Source organism: Lutjanus erythropterus, chromosome 4, assembly GCF_056507025.1.
Source record: "Lutjanus erythropterus isolate fLutEry1 chromosome 4, fLutEry1.hap2, whole genome shotgun sequence".
Lineage (NCBI taxonomy): Eukaryota > Metazoa > Chordata > Actinopteri > Lutjaniformes > Lutjanidae > Lutjanus > Lutjanus erythropterus.
The window spans coordinates 5,985,702-6,001,152 of record NC_139320.1 but is presented as its reverse complement, the minus strand read 5'-3'; the positions used below and the strand labels follow the sequence as shown (position 1 = coordinate 6,001,152).

At 39.4% G+C, this 15,451-nt stretch overlaps 1 protein-coding gene and 1 long non-coding RNA gene across 3 annotated transcripts in view; both read right to left on the bottom strand.

Annotated features, from left to right (window-relative positions):
- Positions 1–151: 151 nt before the first annotated feature.
- LOC146327399 (uncharacterized) lies at positions 152–2,220 on the bottom strand. The gene is made up of 3 exons (XR_014769934.1): positions 1,760–2,220; positions 502–607; positions 152–307 (listed from the first exon to the last, which is right to left on the bottom strand). It is a non-coding gene; the product is annotated as an uncharacterized LOC146327399 (long non-coding RNA).
- A 10,605-nt stretch (positions 2,221–12,825) lies between these two features.
- sgsm2 (small G protein signaling modulator 2) overlaps positions 12,826–15,451 on the bottom strand; it is a 148,015-nt gene continuing 145,389 nt past the window's right edge. For both annotated transcript variants that reach the window (XM_084716822.1, XM_084716821.1), the window contains 2 exons: positions 14,414–14,581; positions 12,826–12,946 (listed from right to left, as the gene is read on the bottom strand). In XM_084716822.1, the coding sequence (XP_084572948.1) occupies positions 12,858–12,946; positions 14,414–14,581 (257 nt within the window). In that variant the 3' untranslated portion in view covers positions 12,826–12,857. The remainder of the gene's footprint in view (positions 12,947–14,413; positions 14,582–15,451) is intronic.

The window sequence follows — 15,451 nt, the reverse complement described above, 5'->3', positions numbered from 1 at the left end:
GCAAACACATGTCACACTGAATGTGGAAAACAAAGAATTTGTGTTTAAAATAAGATGTCCTAGTGAGAAGCTGCACGTTTTAATTCTTGTTCTTGTGTCTTTTTTAACATATTTCGTGTGGAGGTTAAATAAAATTAAAATGTTAGTTAGTTCTTGATAGAATGGAACAACCCAGCATCAATCTACAAGGGAATTATTAACAGAACACATTTCATTTCATATTGTTAATTGCGGTTGTTGATTTAGTTACCCAACTGATGTCTGTTTCATGCTCCTCTTGCCCACAGAAGTGACATGGGTCCGTCATCTGTGAAAAAAAGAGAAGAAAAAAAGCATGCATCCATATTCTCTTGTTGTGAATGCAAGTAGTCAATATTGGATGAATATTGAACTATTATTGAACTATCGAAGAATCATGATAACTGGATAGTATGTTTTTACAGTAATTGTAAGGACAGTCATTTGAATTGCTAAAACATCCCCTGATAGCTAATTACTTACCTGTCTCTAGGAGGAGAGTGACAGAAATTTGCAGCCTGTGTTTGTTAATGGACTTTTTTGTCGCAGAAGTACCGATTGCCTCCTCCTTCAAGAGTTGTCCTGCAAACTGAAAAAGACATTTTAAGAGGTTCCAATCCAAATCCAATTTAACTGAACAACAGTCATAGTAATTTGAGCAGGCCTGGTTCTACGAGGGTACAAAAGCATGCATTGCACACCCAGTTAAATATTTTTCATCCTCAGTTAAAAAATTGAATAATAAATGCTCAGTGTGAGGTGGCAGGTCTTAGGTAAATGGACTGTGCATCTATATGCTCATCTTCTGTTTTGTTTTTTTGTATGTGCAGCAGCACAACATGCAAAGGGCAAAACATGACCTGCTAGAAAGTTAGAAAGGAGGCCACCATCATGAGCCCTGGAAACAGGACTCTTTCACAAGAAACCATAATAATGAGTTAAAACTGACCAGTCTGATGTGTGCATTGGTATATATGGAGAGACTGTAGTAACCTGATGTTGTTTTCAGGTGATTTAATGAAAAGGCTCTGATGCTTTGGTTTATCAGTATATCAGTCCTGCTGTCTGCTGCAGAGACTTCCTGGACAGCAGGAGAAGCTTGTGATACAATATAAAGCAGCTGTGACCACAGATACTGTAAAAATCATTCATAGATCAATACAATTACTGACTTTCCTGCTTTAACCACATTAAATGGCATGTAATTTTCTGTGTTTAATTGAGAAAAAGTATTTTTCTAGCATTAATCCATTGTTGTACACCAGCAGCAAGGATTTAGTTTGAAATACAGGGACCTGAAAAACTAGCCTACTATATCAGGAACCAATGAAACAGTCATTAAAAAGGTATGAGTTAAATAATCTGTATACAGATAATTTATTTTTGTAGTAGTATTGACGAGGCTATCCGTTCTATATCCTGTTATGTTCCTGTCTGTCAGCCAGTGGTAATATTTTAGCTCTGATTTCTCTGGGGAAAAGAGTTTGATGATACAGGTGCTGTTCTGACTCAAACTGCAAACTGTTGTGGAAAAGGATGAACACAATGTATTCACTGACTGCTTTTTCCAGCTTTTTCCAGCTGTGTTCAAATCTACTACTGTTCAATTAATAGAAAACCCCTAATGCACTGCAGATACAGTCATTGGCCATTTATTTCAGATGCACTAAGTTTTTTTGTTTTTTTGCAAAAACAGGCTTTAATGTGAGGCTGAGGACACTGCTCTGAATACTAAACATACCTTCAAGGCAAATATTCCACATGAGGTACCGTCCTTTTGTTTGGGATGTGGGAGTGTGTCACGTCCATCTGAGAACATTGCACCCCTTGTTTCTCATGAATGCCCTGAAGAAGACAATAATAATATTAATAAAATATACTATATTGCAATTCTGTCACAGACAAAAGTAATTTATTTTTCTGGGATCAATGCTACCAGGACTCATATGCTTGTATGTATAACAAAAACCATGATATATTTTTGACACTGATTTAGGAAAACATCCAAATGATCAGTTCTATTTTGTGTGTGTTTCACTCTCTAATGGGTTTCACCAATGGTTTTTCCTCTCAAGGCTCTGCCTCAGCACCTGCGGAAAAAAAAAATCTTTAAACTCACTGCCAAGTCAGGGATTAGTATCCTCCTCCTATCAATCCCCAGTGCATGTGGTGCCTATTTGCATGAATGGGTGGCTCTGCTAAATGCTATACCTGCAGCAGTGGATTATGGACCATACTCCAGTCTGTAGGGTCGGTAGTGGGACAAGGATGTTCCTCCCATCAAGGATGAGTTTAGGATTAAGAAGAGGGACAAGAAGACCTCTTCAACCGTGTCTAGGCCTTTGCTGCCCAGGAGATAGTACAAGAATCGATAAATCAGTATGCTACTGATTGTGCTGATGCACCAAAATGGTCGAATATGCATTGATTGCCTGTGAAGAAAACTTAAACAACAGATTATGATATTGTTTTCAAGAAAAATACATTGACAGCTCCATAGCTGACTTAAAAACTGTTAAACCAACATATGTATTAAAATGTAAATGTACATTATGTTTAAATAAGATCACTGTACCTCACTTTCCGACTCCATGTTGGGACCAAGGTGATAAATGTCCCAGTAAAATAATTTGTAATTTTCAATTTTGGACAGGAGGACATGGACAGTCTGTCCTGTACATCTGCAAAAAGCAATATAACAGTCAGTATAATAATAAAAACATTTAGTGAATCTGTGTAAAATTCAAGTGGCAGTTAGCGGCCACTCTTTATGGTGAAAGGCCCTCCACCCCCCCACCGCCCCACCCCCTTCCTCTGTTGGCATATTTTGCCACCATACCCCGTCCCCAACTTTAAAGGTTTGTGTGTGGACCTTTGATAGTGTTTTGCCCTTTAATTTTCCTTGAGCTTTGTCTAGATTTTCCTTAACAAGGTCCATCAGCTGTTGCTGCAGCTGTGAGTCCTTGCTGCCAGCTCCTCCTGCCCCACTATGTCCTCCACACTGCCATCAAGCCTTGGGCAAAAACACATTACTTGTTATTACAATCAAAATCTTACTACATCTGTCATCCTTATGTAAAATATAGACAGACAGACAGACAGACAGACAGACAGACAGACAAACCATGACTGACCTTGACTGACATGAGTGATAAATACATACATACAGACATACATATAATAATAATGACCTTCTCTCTCTGCTGAACATCAGGTAGCATGATGAGTATTTTGTTGTCATCTGCTTTTTGTTCTCAGACCAAACATCACCACATGCAAATATTCGTCCCATGTGTCCGGGTGATCTTTGGCAACTTTACTCAGGGCTCTGAGAATAAAGGCAGTTGATATTTATGATCAGAATATTTTTTTTAACAAAATGTCTCCATATGCCCTTTCAGTGGACAGGTACATCCTGAAAGAAAACACATGTGCATAAGCACCAAGTTCAATGTGGTGTTTTAAAGAGTATCATAGAGGACTCACGTTTGTATTGTGCCAATACAAATGCAGTTTGATGCAATCATAAGAGAAAATTGTTTTAAGAAATACACTGATCACTAGTACACAGGGTGGAGGGGTTTGTGGTGATAAGCAAACCATTGCATGTAAGATATAATACAGCAGTCATAAAAATATTACCAGAAAATGCTGATAAGACCTCAGAACACAAATAAGATGCTATTGGAATTAAAACACAACAATGATAACAGAGCAAAAGTAATATTTCAAATATCAGCATCACACAATATCTGCCAAAGACTGATATACTCATAGAATTAACAAATTCTTTCCCCTGGTCTGTCAGAATCTTTTTAAGGGCCTCAAATTGATGGATGAATTTGACTATACATGCTGTCACTTCCTTTGCAGACTCTGACCTCATTGGATAAGCCTCTGGCCACTTCATGACGTAATTGATCATCACACAAATGTACTGATGTCCATTCTTTGTTTCCGTGAGTTTCCCAATGAGGTCCATTCCCACCAGTTTAAATGGCTGAGAAATCTATTATAACACAAGGATTTCATGTTTAATTAGAGGGGAGGTAATCACGTGTCCACAGACAGCTGTGGTGTTTCACCCCAATGGGTTCTGGCAAAGCATAAATCCAGGGATCTTGAAGCTTTGAGCTTCACCTGGAATTTCATCTGAGATTCCAAATGTCACTCAGTGTCATGGTTGTCACTCACCTCTCAGGTTTCTCCAGGTGAGATAGCATGGTATATAAATAAAACACTTGATGGTATGGTAAAGACTGGGCTTTACAGACAGGGGATACATATTTTGGCAGACTGCATGTCCAGCCTGGTATAAGTAGCACACCTTAATTGCTTTGTGCCATGAAAAATGCTATATAAATACAAGAGGACCTCTATTATTACTATGGTTATTATTGTGATTATTATATACATTTCGAGTCCTGTAGACGTAGCCTAGATCAGTGTTTCCCCACCCTGGTCCTCAAGGCACACTGCCCTGCATGTTTTAGATGTTTCTCTGCTCCAGCACACCTGATTCAAATGATCAGGGCCCCATTTTCCAGAGCCTTCGTAGCGCTACGTGCGTTGTAAGTTGTATCTTAAGGTCTCCCAGTTGGGAAACAGCCCGGGAGACCTTAAATTACAATTTATGACGCACGTAGCGCTATGAAGGCTCTGGGAAACGGGGCCCAGGTTGTATTCAGGCTTCTGCAGAGGCTTGATGATGAGCTGATCATTTGAATCAGGTGTGTTGGAGCAGGGAAACATCTAAAGACGTTTTCACAGTGGCCTTGTTTGGTCTGGTTAAAACAGACCGTGGTCCATTTGCCTGTTTGGTGCGGTTCATTCGTGCTGGTGTGAAAGCTTGGTGTGGACCAAAGAACCGGACAGAGTCCACTTGAAAAGGTGGGTCTCGGTGTGGTTCCAAACAAACTCTGGTGCAGTTGGTTTGTGATGTGAAAGCAAACGAACCAAACACAGGATTTTATAATAAAAGATGTGATTTTGGCATGACTTCAAAAGTTAAATCCATCAGTTGACCGTTAAATGTGTTGAGGGGGCGATCATATGATTGATAAGACATGACCTATATTGAGGCAAATACCTAAGCGCACCTGTTTTCTCCAGTTAACAGGCCAAAAGCTATTCAAACTGCTGTGCTTATATCCTACTTTGTGTGCTTTGTCTGATTAAAAAGTGTGTGACAGCGATCCCACAGTAATACAACTGTATGACACACATGAAAAAGTCGGGTGAAGGGCGGATGCGCTGTCCACCTCCACCTCCCCTTCTTTCTCTCTGTCTGAATGGGAAAAAACAAAAAAACCAATGCTTTCTTCTTATTCTTTTCTTCTCCTCTCGAAACCTCTGTATATTCAATATATAAAGATCTACAGTTGTGTTGTCAGATGCAGCGCTGCAGCGTACTGTCTCTATGTGGACATTATGCACATACGAGCCACAGCAGGTCAACGAGGTGCACACAGGTGCACAGTGTCCTGTAAGCTACAGATGCCTTCTTTTCATCCTATTTCTGTCAGTCATTATTCATAACATGCCACAATTTGCTGGTTGTTTTTTTTTTGTGAGCTTAAATACACACATCTGATGTATTAAAGTGCTGCGCGAACTTCTGTCAGCCAGAATCAGATTTTCCCATGTGGGTCCTGATGATGCAATGATGATGCAGGATGACAATCACCAAAACTGTCCAATCAAGGATTTACCTGTCAGTCTGTAAAACTGCATGTTTCCTCTTCTTGGTTCATATTTAAAAAGTAAATGTGAACAGGAACCGGACCAGGACTAAAACGCAACAATGTTTCTTTTTTTTCTTTTGGTCTGGCCCAAATAAACCGAACTACAGGTGTGAAAATGGCCTGAAACATGGTGGTCTGTGAGCTCTGAGGACCACGGTTGGGAAACACCGGCCTAGATGAAGTGAAAAATATGTTCATTCAATATGTGAATGAACAAGTTCCTTACAGACTTTTGAATTACTTTGTGTTTGGATCTAGTCTCCCAACACTGGAAAAGTAAGTAATGAACTAGTCTGCATAGTGCTTAATAACATTGTCAAATAATAATGAAGACGTGTCCTTCACGGAGAAAGGAAAACATAATGTGGCATTTGTGCAATAAACTTAAACAACAAGCACAGAAGAATAAAAACATTTATTTTGATGCATGAGCCATGTAAAACTTTTTAAAGCCTCACTACAGTACTCACACAATAAATTATACAATCCACATATTGCTATATTTCATTATTTCATTCAGCATAGTAACGTCCACCTTTACTGAGTGCAGGCGCACTTAACATTACTATGACATTGTGTAAAACTCTGCTACACTGTACTCCACTGCAACATGTAGCTTTTATTCACTGACAAACCTAAACTGTAAATTTCCAGCACTGTCTCTGCACATTCTGAACGTATTCAGCCAGAATAACACCTCCCCTACTCACCTTTCCCTCTACTCAGTGAAACGTTACTGTGACCAGTCAGTAGTCTACATGTTTGTTAGCTTACCTTTATCATCTGGGCTGAATACAACATAATCCAGAACAGACGTCACGTTCCCACTTCTTCTTCTGGAAGCCATGTTTGCCTGCTCAGCTGCACTGCCGTGCAGACTGACCCCTGGTGGTGTAAGCAGCACACTACAATGCAGCGTCCCTATCAGTTTACTAGAAAGAGGAGCGTCTACAAAATTTACTGAGCCTCATAAGGATCACACCCACAGCCTGGTGCAGAGAACAACTTTGGAATTTAACATGTATGTAAAGTGAGATGGAAAAGCCAACACTGAAAAAAACTGTGCAATTGAGTACAAAAGGAAATTTCAGGAAAAATGGATCAAGTCTGACCTCAGGGGGCAGATGAAGTGATCTGCCTTATCGGAAAAAAAATCAAGTTTTTTGGAATTTGGTGTTCAAGGAATTTTATGTTAAACTCTATAATGAGATAAATCTTTAGTTTTCCTTACTTTTATCTTAGTACTGAAGTTAAAAAGTACTCAGTGGGGTACTACAGTAAAAGTTAAGTTACTTTACTTAAGTTTAGTATTTTTTTCTTTAGTACTTTATGTAGAAATTTAAATGCAGGATTCTTGCTTATTCCCCCATAACTTTTGACAATGATGGAGGTTAAAATGGGATAACAATGCAGATTAACTCAACAAACTTATTCTGAACTGTATAGTTAACATTGTGAGTTAATACATAATTCACTGTAGTTAACATGAGCTGATGTGCTAACACACTAGCATGCTTTCTATTGTAAACAGGTTGGGAAAGATTTGATAGGTTACGTTAGGACGCCCTTCAACTTGATTTGACAGGTCAACATTACTTTAGCAACTAGTTAGCTAACGTTAAGTTAGTTAAACAGCAAATTACATAGTCGGCAGCAAAGGAGACTCACCTATTGTCCGTTGTACCATGTTTAAGAAGGAAAAGAAGACATATTTTGATTCAAAACGGTAAATTTCACAAAGAAGCAACTAGTTTGCATGTATGAAGTATTAACAGAGTAGAAACACATAACTTATTGAAAGATTATTCTTTTCTCTGTAGCATCAAGAGTCCAAAGGAAAGAGAGCAGCCCACTAATGAACAACCTCTTATTTAATAATACATTACATTCAAGGCAAATGATACATCCTTACCAATACATATTCAGCAATGCAATCATTGGCTCTCTAAATAAATAGAAATTTGAAATCTTGAAGTCAGTGCACAACATTGAGAAAGAACACTTAACAGTCAACGTGTAACATAGTCTGCACACATTCTGCATTTCTGCACAGTATACACCTCCAACTAGTGCTGCTAAAACCAACATAAAAAATAGATCTCAAAATAAGTTATATATGTTCTGACTGTCTTCATAGAAATATTGGGCTTTCCGTTTGTATTTACAGCAATATAGACTTTGATGGGTTTTCTCAAACGACAGAAATTGCACAGTAGTTAAAGAATCCAAGATCACCATTTTCAAAAATATTTTACACACATACTAAACAGTCAGTCTTCAAGATGCAGTATGAAATTGCACATTGTCGTCATGCCACAGAGGGGGCTGTTTCAAGGCTTTGGTACACGATGTCCTGATTGGAAGAAAAAGCTCTGCTATGGGCCCTGGATTCCCCCTGCTGAGCCTCCTCCGTCGCCGTGGCAGCAGGGTGGGAGGTGGAGGGGGGGCCATAGCGAGGTACATCCACACCACTGCCCATTCCTGGGGTCAAACTAGCGAATCAGAGAGCCGGATGACTACAGTACACTTCAGGATTGGGGAAGACTCTTGGCACTTGAATCACAGGTGCAGGTCCGCGCTGGATGACCAATCATATGCAGCCGAGTTTGAAGGAGGCGGGGGTCACACTGATGCGGGCAGATTGGAAACAGTATCAAAAATTTCCCTTTCAGATACAAACATGAACATACTCTGTGCTGTTACTGTGAAGCCAAGACCAGCAGAATACTGACGCGCTGAACACTGGAGAAAGTTTGGCATTAAGAGCAGCTTCTTCTCAGAACCTGCGACCACACGTGTTATTTAGAGCAGCCCGGTCCCAGCACACTTTTATTCTCAGAGGCTGGACTTCAGGCAGGAGGAGAATCAGGCTCAGCACGGACAATTGCAGCCAGTTTTCCTGACAGTGCTGCTGTAACAGTCAGTGAGCATGTTTGACTCCAGTTCCAAAGGAAACATGGATTCATTTAAAGGATAAGGCTGCAGTAGGTTACATTTCTCTTATTGTCAACAAATAATGTGCACACACAAACTATGAATGAGTTTTCAGATATCTGTACTTTACTTGAGTGTTGATTTTTCTGACAAATTTTGACATTTACTCCCATTTTAACACAAATATGTGTTCATTCTACTCCTTATATTTTAAAAAACAGACTTGTTACTTTAGTTTTAATGCGTTTGAGGAGAATTATCAATTTGTTTTATTCTGGATCACTGTGCAACAGCTTCCCAACATAAAGAGTGATTTCAATCTAAATGGATGGAACAATAATGTGTCCTGTAGTGCCTATCATGCACAATAGATGTAGCCACAAGAAAAATGAGGCAAAAGACGTAACAAGACATGAAAAATGACAAAAAAAAAATGACAGAAAAAGAAGTAAAGGTGTTATTAAGATTTTAAAAAAAATGATGCAACAAGACAAAAATGAAACAAGACGAAAAATAACGAGACAAGACTTAACAAGACAAAGAAAGCATAACAAAAGAAAAAAAAATACAGAATAAGATGAAAAACATGAAAAAGTCATAAGAAGATGTAAAAGACATAACAATAGAAAAACAACATAAACAACATAACACCACAAAACAGACCAGAAAGAAAAGGTGAGGGTCAGTTGGCTTTGCACAGAAACAGTCTGTAGAAGCATCCGTCAGATGGGGACTTTTTACTTTTATGCTATACTGAGTACATTTCAGAGCCTGAACTTTCACTTTTACTTAAGTAAAAAACTCATACTTTTATACAACTATCTGTACTTATACTTGGGTAAAGAATGTGTGTGCTTTTGCCATCTTTATGCTACCAACAAGTATTGTTGAGTTTGACATATATAAAGATGGACAACATGACAGCTCCCCAAAAGTAAGGCCATAACATCTCGATTGCCCCGTGGCGACTGCACTATTAACCCCGCCCCCTCAGTGTTAGCAGATGCAGCAAAAAATTCACAAGTGTACAGATCGTACATGCAGCCAGCAGAGCAATGACTACACCAGTGGGAAGCAGCCAAAGACTGAGCACGTTTCAGGTAACAAAATGACAAAATGATGCCTGTTTTGAAGAGCGGCTGTGCAAGGAGATCCACAACTACCTACATTAACACAACTCACACGCTCGACAAACCCACAGCTGTCTGCAGAACACCCAAAGTATGTCAGAGGCTAAACACCATCCTGCTTAAGGATGCTGCAAATATCAAGCACTAAATGTGTATTAATCCACCTCTGAAAATAAAATAGAAAGAACTTTGTATTTATTCATTTAACTTTTTATGTTTAAAGGTTGTAAATTTGTATCTCTCCACATAATGGTCTGAAAGGTGTTGGATGATACTAAATCCACTGATTTAAATGTTAGAAATTGCCTAAAAATAGTCACATATTAAAACATTTATTTAGAAAATACCATGCTTTAAAAACCTGACATGTAATATGTGTATAATCGTGGAGCCTGTTCATTAACGTGCATCCTGGCTGATCCAATCAGAGGTGGACAGCTTCAAGTACAGGTGTAGGGTTATTTTGAGATCTGATGGAACAGACCACATTTTTTTCAGGAGGGTCCTGGGCCACATTGAAGGACCACCCACTAAACTGCTGTCCTGTAAGTCCACATCAAACAGCTGTCTGATTTCCATTTGATTCACTGTAATATCAATGACATGTATCGATTCCCTTACCTGCAAAAATAAGGACTGGATGTTTGAACACAAACAAGACTCCCTTAAAAAAAACTGCGCTATCTTGAGAGTTGTTGATTAAGGAGAAACATATAAACTTTGCAAAACAGCTATGGCAAATTCTCGATCATTCATGCCTTCTTGTAAATTCAGCATTAACTTAAACACATTAAGTTGTTTTTTTCCCTGTGAAAAACACTGAAAGTCGTGGCATGTCTTCACTAGTGGCGACTTCTAAAGTGTGACCGCTGTTTGGACACACTGTTTCAATTGATTTCATCATCCATATTAAATCTATGAAAGAATACAGCATTTTATTGACAGTAAACTGTAACCAATACTTCTTAGTCGCCTGTGGAGAAAGTCCCCAGACTTCCCTTGAAAACTGTGTAATTTTATGACTTGTAGGGTAACTTAATGAACTTTGTGAAACACTGTCAGCAACAATTTCAAAATTGTTTGTGCCTTCTTGTAAATTAAGCAAATGTTACACATTACATTTCTTTCTTTCTTTTTGAATTTTCTCAGAGGTACGAACACAATTTGCGAGGTCCAGACCACTCACAGAGACATGTGCAGTCAGTCTGCTGGTATCCAAAGTTTTTCACTAATGACTGTGTATTTCATTAATTTGAAGACATTTTGAGTTTGAAAAATAAATCAATCATGCAAGATTTTCTTTTTTTTTTTTTTTAAAGGTAATTTTCATATAATTTTTAGTGACAGTCTGACCCTCAGGTAACACAGCATTAACAGCACTTGATTTTCACATTTACCGTTAGGAGGTCATTTAATTCCACTGCTCAAACTGTTAAAATGACTGCTCTGAAAGCAGGACTTCAATCTCAGAACTCATAAACGTATTCTTTTTACTCTTTGTTACCGTCTGATCAGAAGTGGTCTCTGGAGACACGTGGAGACGCAGTGTAATACCAGGTGGGAAGTGACGCACTCAGAGGTGTCCACTTATGATCGAATCACCCATGATGCATGTTAATACGGGTTATTAAAAGCCTCACAGAAGGTCAATTCTAGCCTGACACGTCAGATGGTTTTTTACACAGAACCATCTGGGAAGTTGTCCTTAGAAAGTGTTTGGAAAAGGGCAGGCATTTACAAAAAACACTTGGCAGGTGACAGAATGAACCACCTGTCTGTCACATCTAACACAGGCTAACTTTAACCAGTCAGATCTAAGCCGTTTGGGAGAAGAGCGAAAACATCTTTGCAGAGATACTTTGCAAGGTAATGTCAGTTGCTCCTTCAGTCATTAAATGCACCCAGTTCCCACAAATATTCCCAGAGACCATGAACTCAGCGTCCCCAGTGGCAGCTATGGCCCTGAATCAAAGTCCTGCTACTACAACATAATGATGGGCAAAGTTTTCTGTGAAAATTAAGAAGAAAGACTTGTGTGCTTTTGTTCTCACGTTTGTGCTCTGCTGCTGTGTTTCCTCTGACTTTGAACAAGGATTAAACATGCTTTTAACGACTGACTAACATGCTCAGGAAAGTTGGCTGCAATTCACTCTCTCTTCACTTTCTCAACAGTTTGGCCTCATCTGGCACCTCCGGCCCACACCGACTCTTGACGAGGCCTTCACAGGCACCATGAAGGAAACAAACCCTCTCAAAAAGTGCAACTAAGTACCTTGGGCTGTTACTGATAAAGGCAACATTTGTGTGATTATGAACTCTTGGACAAAAAGAAAAAAAGGGGGGATAAAAAGACACATGCTTGTAGAAAACACTCATGAAAAGGTAGTTGGCACAGTCCATTTGGTCACTAATGAAAACTTCTTCGTGGCTAAGTCTTCTGCTCCTCCCACACTCTGGTGTCCTCCGCTGGGAATGCAGGGAGGGACACGTCTGTCAAACACTGTCATCGCTTCAGCCCTCCTGACAGGCATCCAACATGTTCTGCTTCAGAGTCAGGAAAAGGGAGACACTCGAAAAAACTGCAGTATTCATAGAGCCAATGTTGTTTTGGAGTGTGTGTGTGTGTGTGTGTGTGAGAATGTGTGTGTGTGTGTGTGAGTGTTTTCATGCACGCACACAAGCTCTGTAGGACTGGGGAGACCCAAGAATGCGTTCACAGTGTGATCAAACTCACAAGCATGCAGACAAATCCACATGTCTGAACAGACACCATGGGCATTCCATGTGAAGGTAAATGTAAACAGATTGAGGCTGGAGCTCCAGAGACAGGCCGCCGCCACCGCGGTGCTCCCGCCCCGCTCCCAGGGCCTTCATCTGGGCAGGGAGGCGACCTGGTGGACACCCTCCCCCGGACCTGCTCTGGAGATGTGGAGGCCTGGAAACACAGTCTCTCTGAGGAAGAGCTGAGTGTCCTGTAGGGTCGAATACTCCTCCTCCTCCTCCTCCTCCTCCTCTTCCTCTTCCTCTATAGTCACTTGTTGTCCATCAGAGACTGGACTTTGTGCACCAGCTCACGTGCTATCTTCAAGATATGTTGGACATCATGACGCTCAGCCATCTCTGTGGATCAGACACACTTTTAGAGAGGCAGATAAAGAAATACAGACATGTATAATACAGTTTACACAAGCAGACAATATCTAAGTTAGGTCACCTCAGTCAGCATTGATGTCAAATCTGTAGGATGGAAGATCTGACAGAGTTGACATCCTACAGAGTTGATGTTACATTTTTTCATTTAATAGAATAGGTGCAGTGAACAGTCAAAATACACATTTTTAAAACATAATTCTTATTTTTCTTTGATTTAGATGGGCTACAGAGTTGACATGTTATGGTTGGGACACATCTGATAGCAATATTATTCAATTGATTAAAAAAAAAAAAAAGAGTTTCAGTTTTTATCAGTAATCATCAGTACTTGAGCAGTATTCCCGCCTTTTTTTTCACCAGAAAGTGAGACAGGGAGGCATTGCGTTTTATACCTATTTAAATCATGTTTTTGTAAAAATCTGAGAGTCAACAGAAATCTGTGACACAACTTTAAAGGACCAACATTTTCATTAAAAAACAGATTTCAAAACAAAGAAAATCAGCACATTTTTATACCAATGTTGTTTTAGATTTTGAAGACTTTTAACACATTTTGAAATTGTTTAAATTTGTGAATTCTTGTCTTGAACAAGACTATTTTCTGGCACAGGGCAAGTTTAGAAACCAAAAAAATAAAGCAAACCAAAACAGTCAATATTACATATATTTCAGATATATGTATATCCTTAAAGAATTAACTTTCACCTGAAAATTGTTGGTAGGACATGATTTGTCCCGGTTCTCAAGAATGGATGACATTTCAGCACCCTTACTTTGGAAATGTGTAACCACTTTTGCCATCAGACATGGTTGGATGAACTAGTTTGTTGGAAGCACACAGATTCCTTTACAGTGATGGGGAGACTTGTTTTTGGGGTCATAATAGAGACTCATATGGAGACACTCGATATCTCTTATGTGGGATCCCCCAGAGGTCTGTTCTGGGTCCCCTCTTATTTGCTATATACATCAGGGTAGACAGTTATTTTTCATGGGAATTTTCATGAGAAACTGATCAGCTGTAGACCACCAATCTTCACTGCCCTTCACTCATTACGTGTGAGTTTTAGAATCAATTTTATGATTTTCTGCTCATTTTTAAAGTCTTGCGCAGTCAGACTCCTGTCTATATCAGTCATCTGTTAACTCCCTGTCAGCCTGACTGCTGCTGGAAATCCTCTAGCATTCACTAATGGTTCCAAAACCTCAACTTGTCACTAAAGGTGATCGGGCCTTTACTGTGAAACACCCCACTCAGTGACCTTTTCTCTCTCTTCTTAAAACTCACTTTTATCTTAAGGCTTTTTCTTAAAGGTCCAGTGTGCAAGATTCACTGGCAGGAATGTTTTCATTCGTGTATAACAACCATGACAGGATAGTAAGAAATCTGCAGTCTACAAAATACACAGTTTACTGAATGTGGTCGTCTCTTACCATTGAAGAACTTGATGATGTCAGTGAAGTCCATGTTGTTGTCGATGATGATCTCTCTGTAAACTGTGACCAGGGCCAAGGCCAGGAAGAGGACAAAGTGCTGCGAGGAGATCCTGGGAGCCACCCAGATCACCTCCCATACCGCAAACACGTCCTCGTACAAGAGCTCTGCTCACACACACACACACACACACACACACACACACACACACACACACACACACACAGACAGACAGACAGACATATGACATCTGATGGTCAAAATGAGCTGAAACATGTTCCTTTGCTTCTGTTAACTGTCAAAGATAAAAATCTGTTTTATCATGGATACTGATCAACAATATAGTCAGTCATGATCATTTTAAAACGTGACAGTAAAAACCTCACTTTTCCCCACTTAACCTCCTGGTTTAGTGTGCATTTTTTTTATTTCTCCTAGCTATTTGGGATTAGTAGGACCTGATAAATATAAAAACTAAACACTTTGAACAGGAAGTAGATTTTGACTAAAATGACGTCCCCGTATGAGGACAGTCGGTTTATTTTTACTGTGTAACATACCGACATCACCAGTGTGCAACAAAGTATAAAACTGTATTTTCCAGTGACTGAACATGGCTTTTGCAAAAACAAAGTTGCAAACAATACTACACATCTCAAAGCCTTTTAATTTTGTCCATTTTGTATCTTCTTTGCTCCATACTCCAAAGCATTTTTCTTGCATTCAGCAATCTTTCTGTTACTATTGATAAAATTTGTCAGATGTGTGTGACATTTTTTACCTGTTCTACTTTTATCTTGGTCTCGACCGCAGACTGTTTTCACAGAGATCGCCACCATCTTGTCACAGATAAGTATATTTTGCTTTGGCTCCCACTACATGGCACAAGTGTCCACTATAGTATAAGGTGCAGCAAGTCCAAAATGTACTGTCTTCATATGTGGACGTAGGGTCTCAGAAGGCAAGGTTTTCCTAAACCTTTTTTACTTGAGACCTGAAAGAGAAATTCTGTTTCTCGCTAAGATGCAAACTTAAAA